Source organism: Poecile atricapillus, chromosome W, assembly GCF_030490865.1.
Source record: "Poecile atricapillus isolate bPoeAtr1 chromosome W, bPoeAtr1.hap1, whole genome shotgun sequence".
NCBI classification, from domain to species: Eukaryota; Metazoa; Chordata; class Aves; order Passeriformes; family Paridae; genus Poecile; species Poecile atricapillus.
In genome coordinates this window covers 53,522,092-53,538,873 of record NC_081288.1, presented here as the reverse complement: position 1 = coordinate 53,538,873, position 16,782 = coordinate 53,522,092, and the positions used below count along the sequence as shown (strand labels likewise).

General features: G+C 39.9%; 1 protein-coding gene across 1 annotated transcript in view; it reads right to left on the bottom strand.

The window, feature by feature from the left end:
• Positions 1 to 12,799, bottom strand: part of LOC131591867 (potassium voltage-gated channel subfamily D member 2) — a 265,875-nt gene extending 253,076 nt beyond the window's left edge. Inside the window, exons 1-2 of the mRNA XM_058862971.1 lie at positions 12,654 to 12,799; positions 10,277 to 11,450 (exon numbers count right to left, since the gene is read on the bottom strand). Of these exons, the coding sequence (XP_058718954.1) occupies positions 10,277 to 11,391 (1,115 nt within the window). The 5' untranslated portion in view covers positions 11,392 to 11,450; positions 12,654 to 12,799. The remainder of the gene's footprint in view (positions 1 to 10,276; positions 11,451 to 12,653) is intronic.
• Positions 12,800 to 16,782: the final 3,983 nt, after the last annotated feature.

Sequence of the window (16,782 nt, the reverse complement as noted above, 5' to 3'; positions counted from 1 at the left end):
TTTCATCTTGCACGTGCACTGTTGCCCAAAGATATCTGTTTTTTAAAATCATTGGTCACCTGTGCCAGACACAACGAGTCAGCACCATCTCCAGTCTGCAGCTGTGCCTGTCCCCAGAGGAGGAGAGAGACTGTCACAGCTCTGCCAGCGCGGCAAGAGGCTGAACTGCGCTCAAGGGCTCGCCAGCACGACTAGCAACATTTCTTCTCCCATGAATTATTTAATGTGCTAAATTCCCAAAATTTGGGCCTGCACAGGAAAGAAACTGTAGGCTAAAGAATGATGATGGTTGCAGCCTTTCAGCAGCTGCAACTTCTACAGTGATCTGACTGTGATGGGAGGAAGAGAGAGAGGTGTCAGAAGTAGCACGCCGTCTGAGAAGGACAGCATATCATATTACCTGGGAATCTTTCTGTAAGGAGATTCCTTTATAATATTTACTTCTAAAAGTTGGCACCTTTTGACACATACTATAGGTTGATTACTTTGTTCACAAGCAAACCAGATAAAATTTGAGCTTCCCTTTCACTTGGAAAATAATTAATACTGAGCGTGTTAAATTAGTAAGCCAGTCTGTGGACAGATTTACTCTAAACTATCTTTCTGTGGGAAAGCTTCAATTTGTACCCTTTCAAGCTTCCATCCAGATGCTAAAATAGCAAATTTTATCTAAATTCTCAAACAGTGCAGAGTTTACACTATTGAAATCTTCTTTTTATATAATATTTATCAAATAAACACAAGAGACAGCTGCAAGCATAGCTCTCACTAGGTGTGTGAGAATAGGGGTATATATTCTGTTTGTCCCATTCTCCTGTCTCTAGTGCATGATATCCATGCTTCAACTTGGATTTCATCAACTGATGTAAACAAATGCATAAGTAACAAACCCAACCAAAAAGCTTAGAAAAACTAAAAATTCTCAGTACTAGAAGTGGTACAAGATACTGTGGTATTTATATTATACTGTGATATTTATATTACAAAGAGTTAAAAAGAGTTGTTACTAAAGATTGCTTGGTACTTCTGTGTCTTCAATAGAAAGGCCACAATTCTTAACTTGCTGTATACCAACAATGAAGCGATTAGATACCCTTAACCAACAAAGTATACAGGCTCTTCACAATCAGGTTTGGAAAACATCTTCAACCTCTCTGAACTTCTATTCCTCTGTGGGAAGAAGGAGAGTTGGGGACCAGCATGTTGCAGCTGTCATCCACCATGTCAAAGAGCATCAATTTTGTTCCTAAACAATTCTGCATAGTGCCGTAGTTGCTGCCCATAGCTGATAAGGATGCTCAGGGAATTGCTAAGTGGCTGCAAGTGGAAGAGATAAAAGTTGCAAAAAATGAAAGTAAGGCCACTAACACAATAATAAAACTCCTCTTTTGGGCTATAAAAAAAGGAGGATATGAATAGTAAAAATAATGAAAAGTTAAGGATCCCACTCACATTACATGTGCTCTTATACAGAAAACTCTCGATTCATCTTACTGAAAGAAGCAGTGAGTTAGGATGCAAAAGACACATTCAGACTGTAAGCTAATACACAATCCTAAATTAATTCCTTCACAACCTTACAGTCTAACTCTCAGCCATTTACAGGGAATGCCTGGGTGGCCAAGCTTTCAAGAGATAATTTGAAAGACTGTTCCCTTTGTATCAGCCAAAATATTTTGAGAATCTGCCAGTATAATTCATAGAAAAAAATCCGTATCTCTGGATACACACTTGAAAAAAGTTAGAATTTGGTCTCATAATATTTTTTTCTAAAATAATAATTAATTAAAGCATGTTTATGTATTATCATAAAATTAGGCTATTATAGATACCATTAAGGATGTTCACAGTTACTTCTTAATCCAAAATTAACTCTTAATCCAAGAGATTTAAAACTGTAGTGAAACATACTTTATTTTAATTTACCAAAGTACTCAGAGTAATAAAGTAAAATCCTAGAAGTTTATACTGCCTTTTATACTATATGAAGTCTTATCTAAGGACAGTCTTCAATAATCAAACAGCAAAATTTATTTATACAGATACATATTTTATAACATTTTTGTTTTAATGCTGATATTATAATATTCGTATTTGAAAATATATAAATGTTCTCAATATTGGGATTTTTTTCTTCATATGTTATTTTTTGATATAAAGCCTTAGTGAAAGTGATAGCAAGTACAGCTCACAAATCAAAATACTTCCTCAAAGAGAAAGAACTGTGATATAGGATGCTTACCTCAGGAAATGATTTTTTTTTTTACAAAATATCAGGAAAAAACAGGAAAATATGCTTTCAATATACTTCATTTAGGAACAGAGATAAAGGTAAGAATCAGCTAGTAGAAATGTACTCTGCTTACAAAGTTCATATTACTGCATAAAAAGAAAACCCAAAGGCAGACAAAGTAGTTCTCAAACATCCTACAAAAATCTACAAACAATGTTCATTAAAAAGACAAATAGATACAAAATAATATTTGCCACCATACCAGAGAAGTGGATGAATTTGCAGTGGTCAAAATTTAGACTTATCTTTTACCTTTTCTTACCACGTATCTGCATTCTAACAAATTTACTGTGTATCAGCCAAATAGGAGACCTATTGAAACCAATAAATCCTCAGATTCTTTATTTGAAAAATGGAATCACCTACCTGACATTGCTTCATAATTTTACACACTGTTTCTAAAAATATTTTCATTAATATCTACATGTCACAGCTTCCATTTCTTACATATCTTTTCATGCTGAGCTGTTGGTTTGAAAACCACAGAGACAGAAAATTAGGATCAAAAAATATATCCCTTGGATAATTTACATTACTCTTTCAGTTACCCTTCTTTTTTTTTTTACTTGAATTACTCATTCCTCCTTCCTAAGCATACCATACACACAATACTCTTATCTCCTTTCTACAATATGATGTAAAAACAGGGCATAATCTATTTTAACAAGACCTGAACCCCAGCAGGATCCATTTGATTCTGACAGGGCCATTTGATCCTGCCTCTGGGACATACCCCAGATCTGAGTACAGTATTCTGTACTTATCCTAGAAGTTACTCCTGTGCACATAAGACTGTTTTCTAAGGGAACTAGGTACCCAGCTTCACTTGTTCCCCTTTGTGTTTCTCACACCCAAGCCTCTGAGAATTCAAGTTGAGTGCCTGTCTTCATCTCCAGACACATAAATGCCTTTAAATTCTTCCTTGTAGTGTTTGGGTCCTATAAATAAATAAACCCAGGAGAACTCTATGTCTGTGAAACTTGACCTCTCAGTTAAACCAATCAGATCAAAGAAACCAGTAACACAGGTGAAACTGAAAAAAAAAACCAAAACCAGGGATGAAATGTAAACTACTATTCCTAAATTCTTTAAATATGCAAAATTTTACTTTGTTCATTTTAAAAACATTTTTCTAGGTTTTTTTAGCAACCTCACATTTTCTGTAACTGGAAAATCATGGTCTAATTAAGTACATTTACACAGTAGCTCTTAATGCTTTCATCTTCAGGATGGAGATCTGCAGATAAGTACGGAACAATGCTGCACAGTGGAATGTAAGAAAGGAAACTGCTTTTCTAAATACACAAAAAGTACAATTACTTATATGACTAATATCTTTGTATCTTTAATAACAGAAAGATAGCTGTCTTTTACTGTTTTGTTAGCTTTTGTCAATGCACTTAACTGCAAGAATTTGAACTCATGGTAGTAGGAATGCTGTACTGATAACTAGGTACATTAAGATGTATTTCCTAATAATGCCTAAGTTGTGTCTATGCTACTAGGAGAAAAGGAGTGCAGTCTCATTTGAATTATAATAGAGATGAATCCTGTTTGATTTTATTCTTTTTATGCATTGATCACATGATCTTCATAGGTGCTCATGTTTAAACCTGAGTCTTCATACACCAGATACCTGAGTAAATTTTTGTATCCAATACATTTCTACAGGACATTCATACCTGTTACGCATCAGATGCTCTAGTTAAAAGCATTACTTTTTATTTAATCTCAAATCACATGTATTTAAGTCTATGCTGTGAAAATAATGCAAATTTCATTGTGCACTTTGGTGAAAATTGATTTTTTTTTGTCAAAACAAAGCCCAGAGCTTTTTTACTTAAAAAGACACTAATGAAACATTACCAGAGGCACAGGAAGAGCAAAATCATATGCTTTTTAAAAAAAAAAAAAAAATTAAGAAATAGTGGTAGAAATTAGGGCCCCTAACTGTGTTAGGAGTTGAAGTCCAAGCATGGTGGAAGTGTATTGTTCCAGGAAGTGTAGCGTGGAGCTATAATTTCAAAGCACTCTCTATAAATTCAAAAACCTTTGCTAATCAATTCATGAAAGAAAAAAAAAAATCTTAAAGACTGTGTCCTCCAGAAAAACCTGTGCTCCTATCTATTGCCCAATAAATGATAGGTACAGAAATATACAGAATCTTTCCCATCAGTGTCAGCTCTGTTGTCATGCAATTGATTAAACCTCTTAAGGCAGATTCTAAATATCTTCTGTATTTCTAATTTATACTCCCTCTTTGGAACAATCTGTAATCTTAACCCCTGATGAATCAGATTCTTGTTATCTTACCATGATGAATATTACGAACTTCTGCCAATGGACTATAATGATGTAAAAATCAATTAAAAGGAGTAAAATTCATTAGACTTTCTTTCAAATGCCTGAAAACTTAATTGTCACCCTGAAGTTGCAAGATGTTCTCAACTTATTTTGAATACTCACTTTATTTCTGTTGTATTTATTTTTCCTTCTTCAGAAATACAGTTTCCATTTCCAGATTTTTTTTTGCATGGTAGGCACTATTTCTAATACTGTATTCATAGATTTATATGGCTTTTATATTGCAAATTTTTCATCTTAGACAAAGGCACAATGATGTGAGTCACATACGGATTGTCATCACTCAGTTTAAACTTCTTAGGTTTGATCACTTAAAGATTTTACTAAAATGACAGTATTCACTGATGATTACTTGAATGATAGGCCCTAGTTAACAGATCAGGCACTAGTCATAATTACTCTCTGAGATTATTTGTTCTGCTGTACTAAGCATATTTCTATGCTACATCAACAGTAATCTAATTCTTATTCCTGTCTCAAAGTAACAACAAGGAAACAAAATTCAATCTCTTTCTACCAAAGGAACAAACGTATTCAATCCTGAGCAGAAAGATCTTTTTGTTAAGCATCACCTTCATGTTCTTATAACTGAACTAAGGAAGTTCATGCTCAAGAAAAATGAGTGAAACAAGCCAAGTCCTTCTCCTTTAAGATTTTCAGGGTTTTTTTGAAGAGGAAAGCTGGTCTCCAGTGCAACCAAGTAAGAATACAATTACTCTGCTCTCTTACTGTCAAGTAACAACAGCCCAATATAGTTTCAGTAATCCTTTTGTTACATAAAAAAAAATAAATTTTACTGCTATCAAAATGACCCTTTGTATAACAGTTTCTCCCTGGAGCCCTTTTTGAATATCTAGTAATGTACTTTGAAGGTGATCACAACTACACTTTGTGCCTCCTCTGTTATATAGGCTAAATGTCTCTGCTGTGAAGAGAAAATAGATTGAGACATCAAACACATTTGTAAAATACAAAATCCACTAGGTTGTATGTAAGACAAAAATAGCAAAGTTCTATTTGAAACAGGGTTGAAAATATCAAACAAAAAATGAATGAGCAATATGTACTTACAAGATACAGATATAATACTCTAACTTTGTGAATATTTACATTTGTAACACTGATCATAAGAATATATCTGAACTTTTAATGAATTTTTTTTTCACAAAACAAAGATTTTGAATTTTTTTCTCTCTTGTCACATTTTAATAAACTCAATTTTTTAATATAAGTTGTGAAAAGATGGATTATTTCAAACTAAAATGCAGAGACTATAAGGAACTAAAGACACTTGAAAATGGCACAGTAGTGAGAAAAGAGAATATGTGTGGCATTTGAGAAAAAAAGTGATGATGTGGAAATTTTATGATGCTCATAAGGAAAAATTTATCAAGCAAAGGTCAGAACAAAAAATCTGTTCTGAAGAGAGTTCAGGTCAAATGAATGACAATGATGACAAATGAAAGATTTGATCTAGTAGTGAGGGATGATTAGGAATCTGGAACAAAGGAGCAGAAGAAGGAAAAATAAAGCCAGCAGAGTCTTATTACAAATGTTAACCTTGTCTTGAAGAAGGGAGGAAAAGTGTCAACCAGTGCACAAACCCCAACCATGAAAACTATGGAAAGTGGTAATTGGAATAAATAATGGAAAAAAAAATAGATAGAACATACCCATATTGATGAAACAAGAATGGAAAAAGGACTGAAGATGGCAAACATGAATATGCAGGCAAAGGAAATCCTTTGCTCTCTTCCCTTGTTCACTGAGGCTTTCTGTTATCACATCTAGTCATCTGTTCATTATAAAGTCTTCAGAGAATTTGATATATCTTAAGTGGGTTTCCTCACACATTATGGGCTATATTAAGAAATAATGAAAACAAATAGCTGCTTTATCTTTTCTGAAAGACACACCTCTAGTTTATACAAAGAAAGCAAATAAATGAGTAGTCTTGAGTTTAACCTTCCCTTCATATTGTGTTCATCTGCTGAAGCATTGTGTGACTTTATAATGCCACCCAATGTAAAAGCTATAAAAATAAAATTTTAATATAGCAGTGAGATTGCTTTAGAACTACTCACAGAAGAGCACTACATTCCTTATTTAAAGTATAATATCTTCATAAAACACAAACTAGCTATAGCTCTGACTGACTCAGGAACAAACAATATCCTTACACCATCAAAAGCTTACTAGCTATTCCAGCTCATTTGCTGGCTCCTGATAGGGCAGATGGAAATATATTGGATTGTCATGTTATAAGGTGATAGCAGAAAGTGACATAACTGTCATTATGGGTGTAGATGTTCACAAGCCCCCATGGAGGTCTCACAGTCCCAGTTCAATAGACTTGAGCTTTTCTCTCTCAAGTTTCACACTAACCTGATTCTTGACCTCTGTGCTTTCCACTATTATCTTGAATCTCCATAAAATATTTTGTGACCTCTTTCAATTTTATTCTCCTTTCTCCTCTTGTTTCTACTTTACTTTTGCTGCAATTAATCCTGAAAAAACACTAGTCTGGAGTTTAAAACAGTTCAGTTTCTGGAAGCATACATGCTGTTTTTCTAGAGGCATCTTTCTCTCTCCATCTTTACCTTTTTCTCACGTTCTCTTTCTTCCTTTGCTCCTTTCTTTCCTTCCTTTCATTTTTTTTCAGCTTTTTCATGTAACATTTCCATGTACATGTACTACTTGAGCTGAGCAGTCAAGAGCAGTTAATAGCTGGTATATCCTTGGAGGCAAAAATATTGTAATATTTGAAGTCACTAGCACACTGCAAAAGAAAATGTAATCTATGTTTTTTTAAAGACACTTTAATTGCTCAGCAATCATGCAGAACTGAGAAATATAGCTCTGCTTCCAAGGTAATAACTCCCCAAATTGCAAAGGTCGCTTACTCAATACTCTTGCTATCTAGAAAAATATGACAATGACACCAAGACTCAAAAGCTCAATTTTATGTTAATCTATTATTCGCTATTAGCTTTCATGAATTTTTGTAGTATTTCACATAACCTGCTGTGTGCTACTGTCATTTAAAACATAAAGACTTCATCAAGCTTTGTTTCTAAAAGAGAGAAGTTGTTCCTGTCAAGTTCATTTATACACCCCTGATTCAGCTAAAACTAAAGTTAAAATGAACAGGAGTCCTGTATTAGTAAAGAGGTGGTAAGCTTTAGCACATAGAAAAGGTATCAGTACTAATTACAATCAGTTTTCACTGACCCTTGATGCTTTTCCCTGCAACTTCCCTCTCCTTTTGTGTAATTATTCCATCAACTAAAAAGATTTCAAAGCTTTTTATTATGCTAATTTTATTTAAATTATTCACATATATATATTTAACATTTAAACATAATCTTTATAAAGTTATCATGATGTTATTAAAAGGACATAATCTACCTAATGCACTGATAAAAGATTTCATAAAAATTGGAGATGTGTGTCATATCTGAACCTGTATCACACCTCAACTTCTGAGGGTGAGACTTTGGATCTCTGTTCAACCTGCTCAAAACTTTCTCTGTTCAAACTACCTTGAAAAAGGAGTCAAGCATGAGAGGATTCTCTTTAACCCTTTTTGTTCCACTTGGGACCAAAATATTGTGTGCTGTATACTTAAAAACAGATTCTTAGGTTCTATTCAAAGAGATGTGAAATTATGTTCAAATTACAGCAGTACTTTTGAAGATTTCACTCAGAGTAATACTTCAAAACCTGGAATTACAGAATAATACTCATGTAGATACATATGTGTGTGTGTGTGTGTGTGTGTGTGTGTGTGTGTGTGTGTGCCAAAGAAACAAACAAATCATATTAACACCAGCTGAGATCTCATATCTGTATTATAATCAGTTGCAATTTGGGCACAAAACAAGAAAATTTTCTGTTCAGTACCATGGACAAGTACTTTCCACACTGCATAAGCATGGAAACAACTTATTCAGAAAGTACCTTTTGTTACAAAAAAACCCTCAAAATACACCAGCTTCTGTTTTTTTTTTATATTAAAGTATCAGTCAACTCTTTCTTGAAAACATCACTATTCTAATTAAAAATAAATGGTAAGAAATATCATCATCAGAAAATACAGGAGTGTGGATCTAATTACCATGCCTAACTTGCTGCTTCTAACTCATCCCTTCCATTTGTCACCAGCAACAGAAAATGAAAACCAAAAACCACCCAGGAACCTAAAAGGCGGGTTAAAATCCCCAAAGCTCTTGTCACTCCTTTTTAGCATAACTTGCCCTTACAAGAAGTATGAAATATTTACTATGCACTATATTTATCTTCATTTGTTATATCACACTGGAGATAAAAGCCTGGTATAAAAAATGGTGGCATAAGACATTCCTTTTATCTTTTTCAATATTTTTTATGTGCGTTTCCCAAGTAAATTACTATTGCACATAATAAATCAAGTTTTTCATAATAGTTTAATAATGCACTTTCATTTTGTTAAATTTAAAAGTTATTCATGTTTCATAAGTCTCAACAGTCCCAACAAGATATGGCAAAATGCTAATAAAATGATGGGCTTTGCCTTAATGAAAGTGCTAAGTTTGCCATGTAGTAATTATTAAATAACTAGGTAGTTTGTAATGAATCAACAAATTTTCAATTTCATAGATGGTACTATACAACAGAAAATTAAGAATAGGGAAAAATTATCATTTCAAATTAGTCAACCTTCTAAATCCCTGTTGTAATTAAAGACAAATGCATTTTATAACTCAGTGCAGAGAATCAGCTGATACACTCAGACTCTGGAATCAGAGACTTCATAAAATACTTCTCTGTCTCATCTTTCCATTAAACTGCATTGCATTCTAATGTCAATGGTGACACTTTTTTTTAACCCCTATTCTCTGAAAGAAATTGTATTGCCATTAGAATTATATTTAAAGACACATGCTTGATGTGTCATATGTCTCACACTTCCTCAGATCATTTTCCAGAGCATATCACCAGTCAGTGTAGCTTGACATTCATGATTTAAAAGTTATACGTCCATGAAATTCAAAGGAAATGTGTTCAGTGTCTTAAATAAAATCATTAATGTATTTTTTTTTTGTAAAGATAAGGTATAATTTTCATGAAAACAAATCTTTTTGTAATAACAAACTCAATATCCAGGTCTACATCAATACATGACTTAAAACAAAATGGCAGATCCACATACTGACCAAAAGCTTGCACTTTGGTTCTCCTTATAAGAATTAGTAATTTAGGAACACTGTAACAGGTCCTAAGCGAAAATACATACTCCACTAAAAATCCACTGATAACTCACATGTACTCATAAAATATTCCAATTTCACTGTCCAAAACCAAACAGTTTGAAGACTTTTTTGCTTTGTTTTGTTGTTTGCCTTTTCAGGTTTTTTGCAGTTTTTGGATTTGGGTTATTTTCATTTCGGCAATGTTGTTGACTCTCTTAAACATGTAAAAAAGCTAGAAGGAAGTTACAAGTTGTAGTCCTAAAGTTCTGTAACAAAAACTTACCCTCACATTTTTTTCTATCACCATTTTTTCTAAACTGAGTGTTTTCCGTCCGTGCCAATACACTTGTTGAAATGTTGGCTGTAACCAAACACCAGCTGCACTTACCCCAGTGTTGTCATGGTGACGATGGTGTACCAGAAGGCTGCAGGGATGCTGGTGAACTTGCTAGCTGATGAACCTTTCTCTGCATAGTACATGACTGTGGCAAAGATGATGATGGCCATAGTGAGTGAGAAGAGGAGGAAGCCTAACTCTGAGGCACAACTTTTCAGGGTATAGCCCAGGATGCGCAGACCCTGTGAATGGCGGGAAAACTTAAAGATCCTGAAGACACGAAAGACTCTTAATGTCACAAAAGCCCCACTGACATCCTCGTTATCTGTCATCACCAGGCCAATGTAATATGGCATAATGGCCACCACATCAATGATACTCATGACACTGCGCACAAATTTGTAGCGACTAGGAGCTGCCAGCAGACGTAGGAGATATTCAACTGTGAAGATCATCACACAGGCAGTATCCAGACAGAAGAAAGCCACCGCATACCGCTCTCCACAGGGCAGCTCCTTGATGCGCCCCGGGCTTACCCCACAGGGCACTGTCTCCACCACATTGGCAATAACAGAGACAGCAATGAAGAATCCAGTGACATAGTAGAAGACCAGAGCCAGGGTACTGGTGTGTGGGTTTTCGAAGGCCCGCCACATCCTCTGACGAGCTGTCATTGAGGGTAGGGAGCTCTCAGCTACGTGATCCGTATCAGCATCATCCTGCAGGCGCTCAGCATTCTCACGCCGGCGATCCTTGTACTCCTCGTAACAGCAGTCACCAATGATCTCAGGGATGATGCCAAAGAAGGCCAGCTCCTCATCATAAGCTGAGATGCACTCCTGGCGGGGATAATGAAGCTTCCCAGTGCGGTAGAAGTTGAGAATATGGCGGAAAATGTCAGGGTCCCGATCAAAAAAGTACTGCTGTGTCTCAGGGTGGTAGAAGAAGTCCCGCTCCGAACTGCCCAGCAGAGTGTCAGGGTAGCGCTCTAAGGTGTCCAGCCATGTCTGGAACTGGATGCCACTCACATTCAGTACAATCAGAGAGTCCTGGCTTCGCTTTCTCTCCTGCCGCGGAGCAGCTGGCATGGGACCAGTAGCCACTGGCATCCATCCTATGGCTGCTGCCCTGGCAAAGGGTAACCAAGCCGCTACACCTGCCGCCATGGTTCCAAACACCTATTACAGCTAAGGGAGTCAATCTAGAGACAGTTCCGGTCCAGCCACTAAAATAGAGAGGGAAAAGAAAAATACAAATTCTCACATGTTCTTGAGGCAGCAGAATTCCTGAACATTTTTGTGATATTCAGTATTAACTGAAAACCTTTTTGCTTCCTTTTTGTTTCCTCCACTTTTTCAACCCAGAATATGCTTTCCAGGCGCTGGTCAGACTGCTAGGACAATAAATGAGGGCACTTGGAAATCCCTGTATTCAAAGAAGCTTCTCTAACAACCAAATCCTTTGGATATAAGGTCTCCATTCGAGGCCCCCCGGATGGAAGCAACAGTCCTCAAATCACTAGCCCCTGGAGCCAGCTAGTAGCTCTAGTGCAGCTGTGCAGCCACCTGGAAGGAGATTTTCCTCCACGCGCGATGCAGCCGGTCCCCCCGCCCCTCCTCCGCTTGCTCCCCGCCCGCCGCCGGAGCCGGGCCGCGGCAGCCAGCGGAGCCCTCCCCGGGCGGCTGCAGCGGGGCCGCCAACGCCGCCGCCGCTCGCCGTGGAGGGGCGGAGGGGATGGGCCGGGCGGGCCGCCCCCCTTCCCGCCGGCAGCCCTGGAGCAGCGCCGGGAAGAATCCTCTCCCTGACCTTTAATCGCTGCCCGGGGACTTCTTCAGACCCCGGGTAGGGGCCGGGGGAGCCGGCGGGGCAGGGGGAGGAGCTCCGGGCGGCAGCATTAAACTTTAAGGCAAGTTTTCCGTGCAGGAAATGCTTTGAAGGGCAGAGGGATGCCGGGGATAGGGCGCCGTGAGCGGGGAGCGCCCACAGAGAGGGAGCGGGCAGAGCGGGGCTCTCCCCTGGACGGAGCATCGGGGCACGGATAGGGGCTGGTCTGCGGCCAGGAGACCAGGGTCGGGCAGAACCCCGCGGTCCTGGCGGGGGTAGGAGCGGGGGCTTTGGAGACACATGCAGTAGGTGGGCTGCACGGGGCATCCCCGGGAGCGCCCGAGCAGGCGGCGAAAGGCGAACCGGGGAAGGCTGGCCGTGGAGTGGGAAAGGGGCAGGAGCTCCCTGGCGGCGCGGGAGGCCGGGCAGCGGGGCGGGCGGGGGGGCGCGGGGCAGGAGTGCGGGGTGCAGTAGGGCTCGGCGGTCGGTGGTGGATCATGCCCCCCCATCCCTCCCCCCCCCGTACCCCGCCTCCTTCCCATCGCCCCTTCCCCTCGGCTCAGTTCTCGAATCCCTCCAGACGTGCCCAGTCTGCGGCACCTACCTGTGAAAGTCTGGCGAGAGCGCTCAGTTGCATAGAGACTTTTGGAAATACGAGCTCTGCCGCTAGATCTCCGCGCCCCGCCGGGAACGGCGGGGAAGTAGTTGCTCCTGAGAAAGCTTGATCGCATCCAAAGGGACATCGATAATAAGGCTTTCCCCCACCCCCACCCCCCTCCGCCACCGCCGAGCGCCAAGCAACAAGTTCAAGGGGTGGGTGGGGGGAAAAAAACAACGTAATCGCGCCTGGCAGCTCGTGGAGCACGTCCTTGCGGGGCGCGGATCCTGCGGCGCGGGGCCGCTGTCAGGCGCGGCTGCGGCTGCGGCCGCTGCCCCTGCCCTGCCGCGGGCTGCGGGCGGCAGCGGCGAGGCCCTGGCGCGGCCGGGGGCGGGGAAGGGGGCTTCCCGCTGCCTCCCCCAAGGCGGGCGGGCCATGCCACCCCGCCGCGCCGCCGCCGCCCGCGGGCGAGGGGCGTAGGGGCGGGCGGCGGTGCGGGCGCGGGGAAGCGCGGGGCGGGTGGGCAGGACATCGCTCCGCGGGCGAAACAAAAGGGCTGCGGGCAGCTGCGCCGGCGGCGGCGGCAGGGCAGGCAGGGAGCGCGGCTGTGCCTGCGTGCGCGCCGGTGTGTGTGTGTGTGTGTGCCACCCTGTGTGCCGGTGTGTGTGTGTGTGCCGGTGTGTGTGCCATCGTGTGTGCCATCGTGTGTGCCGGTGTGTGTCTCTGCGGGGCCGGGATCGTGCGGTCCAACCCCTCCGCCGGCAGCGGAGTTCGCGGTGCTTTGGGTAGGGATCGGGCGACGGCGATAGCTTAGGTGAGGTACCGAGGGGATTTCTGGGGAGCGCTAGCTGCTTTCAAGGGAAGGGGAACCGTTCACTGCAAAAAAGGGGGAATGAGATGGCTGGGAGCGAAGTGTTGCGATGCTCCTCACAACCCGCCCCGAGCCACTCCGGAGTTCTGGTCGCAATATCCAAATGGCTCTTACCAGCTTTGGGAACGGCGAGAGCTGGGACGGGTGTGGGAGCATTTTCCTCCTCCTCTCCGTTCCGCTCCCGTGCCGAGCCGGGTCCCCTTTCCCGACGCTAGATGGCGCGTGGATGACGGGATGTGCGCTCCCGCCGGGGCCGGGCGAGCCCCCGCTCCGCGCACCCCCTGCGCTCTGCCCGCGCCGCCGCCGCCCGCCACGGGCCCGGCCCCGCCGAGCGCCGCACCGCCGCATCTCCGGGCTACACCTAATGTCCCGAGCCCTGCCTGCCGCTCTGATAGTGCCGATAAACAGAGGGAACGGTCTATATTTTTCAGTCAAGATTCTGAAACCGCTGTATGTCTTTTTCGCAGACCTTGGAAGAAGATACCAGAAGGTATTCCTCCTTCTGATTTGCCTGTGTTTCCGTTTGGTAGTAAGAGGTTTCGAAAAGAATCACGGAATAAATGGGTTCCTTTATATGTGAAGTTTTTATGACCAAACCTTCCACTCTGATAAGCTATTTGAGATACATGCTAAAGAAACCCAAAGCAAAAATAAACCAAATACACACTGGAGCTCGAGAGTTAACTCTTTTCTGTATTTTAATATGCTCAGCTTCAGTATATATTCACTTCTAAATTCCTGTGAAAAAGATAAGCACTTTCAGTATTGTAGCCTAAGCTGCAGCCTAAGCTGTTCCTACAAGTAATACTTAAAAGCACAGGAAAATGTTTGAGTGCAAACTCTAATATAGGAAAACCTGTGATGATGACTGATTTCATATATCAAGTCACTTGAAATAAAATATCACATTCAATAAAAGATACTTTTTGTATATTCACTGAAGTTGTTTGTTGGTTTGTTGCTTTGCTATTTTTCTTCTAGTTCAAATATTCAGTACATGAGATCCTAGAAATTAATCCATTACATTAAAATCCTTTGTATACCTATAGTTATTGGTATACCTATACCTATAGGTATTGAGCTTTCAATGATATGGATATTCTTCTCCCATATGAAATGGGAGGTTTTGTTTGGTGTTACAGAAGGACAGTCCTGTAAAATTAATCTCAATTTATGATCCTGTCAGCTCAGCGCTGAGAAAATAATACAGGACTTCCTTTCCTGATAATCAAGAGGTTTCCTTGTCAGCTATAGATTCTTTTTGTAATCAATAACTTCTCTTATCTTTTTAACATGCCTAGCGTTACAAAAATCAGTTGCTGCTTTAAGTTGATTTTTTATTTTGCAGTTTTTCCTGAACAGAAGTCTCGTAATAAAGGATTTTCCATCCATAGAGAGAACCCATGAGAATGGGCTCCATTAAAGAAACACCTGGATTCCTGTTGCAATCTTAGAGTTTTCTTCAGAAATTTACACATTTTATTAAAAAATTGAAAAAAAAACCCCAAACAAACCCTATATTTTTGGGCAATTTTGGACACCACATTAGAATATTTGGTGTGTTTTAAGTCAGAGGTTTGAAACCAGTTGAGGTTTAGAAAATTTTGTGACACCATTGACTGGAAAAATTATCACCTCACCTTAAATTTTTGTGGACAGCCTGTGTATCAGAGAGGCATCTCTCCAAAACAGTATCTTGGAAGGAAGAGACTGCACTCTATTGACTCCTTAATTAATGTGTTACTGAGAAGCGAGAGCCAGGAACTCAAACTTTCACAGCTTTTACCTTATGTGTAGTTCATTAAAATTGTCTGGCTGAAGAATTCCTTACTTTGTATGTTTCAGAACTAAATCCTGCTACATAAGGTGTACCTAAATAATCAGTTCTTTCTAAGTCAAAATCCTGCTTGTGAAATCAGAATTGGCTACAAAGAGATTGGTCTGATGTGACAGGGAGGATTATGACTTCAAGTAGGAATTAAGTAGCAGGGACTCAAATGAGACAAAAATCCTATTTTCAATGGAAGAAAATAAATCCTAGTAATTGTAGGAAAAGAAGAAAATGGTACTAAGGGGAATGCACAATGGGTTTTAAGATGAGCTGTTTCTTAATTCATTCTGAAGTCATGAGCCACAAGGAACTCTCTGAGGATTAAATAAATACCAGCTATGATGCAGAATTTTATATTAATGAATTTTTTTTTTTAAATATTTAAAATGTTTAAAACTTAAAGTTTTCTTTACAGACTGAGACTACATATGTATTCCCTCTTTTTAATTCCTATAGTATCAAGACAATTTTCTTTTCTTTTGAGAGAAGAACACTGCAGATGGTGTTTTGTTTTTTTGTTTTGAGGTTTGTTTGTTTGGTTTTTTTTTTTGAGTTTTGTTTTGTTTTTTTTTTTAATGAAGGGAACATTCCTGAGAACTTCTAAGTAGCAGAAGTCCAATATAAGAATTTCTAGAATGCAACCCCATTGATGAACTAGGTTGTGAGATTAATGTTAAGAATGTATTTCACAAGGGAAAATGTTTGATTCTACCTTGCAAATATAAAAAAATAGTGCTTTGGTCAAACATGCAATCAGCCCAAGTACCTATAGTCATAGCCTGCAGTTTCCTTGCCCTCACAGATTTTTTTTTTGGTCTAAATCTAGCTGCTTTGGGCCAGACAGAATAAGGCTTTTGATAATTTTCCCAAGACAAAAAGCCATCTTTCTGGTAGTTTGCTAAAATAGGCTCAGGTCACTCTGCACTGCAAGTGCTTGGTGTCCTTCTTTCTATGTGGAGAAATGGATTACTCTGGACATTAAAAAATGACCTCTCACTGATCAGGGATTAAGACATAGTGTGGGGGAAGTGCACCATATGTACCATTTCTTTTAAATTCTAAAGTCAACCTGAGAGGTAGTATAACCGCCATTAACCTAAAAAAAAGACCCTTCCTTCTGTGGAAAAAGAATTTTTTATGTATTTATTGCAGCTTTGGAGGATGGAACATGAAGACAGAGCTGTCAGCATAGTAGTTTCTTTTTTTCTTAATGTGAGGCCAAGTCAATATTTGGAATCATCTCAAGAAAATCTTACATTCTTCCAAAGAAGGGACTGATTTGATCTCAAACATGTGCTTTATCTTCTCTAAACCAACAAATACTGATTTAGTCATTCTATATGTTTTTCCTGATGCATAGGATATTATATAAAACATTAATTCTGTTAAACTATGTATTAGTCATATTAAGCTCTAGGAATTCCTCTTCAGAT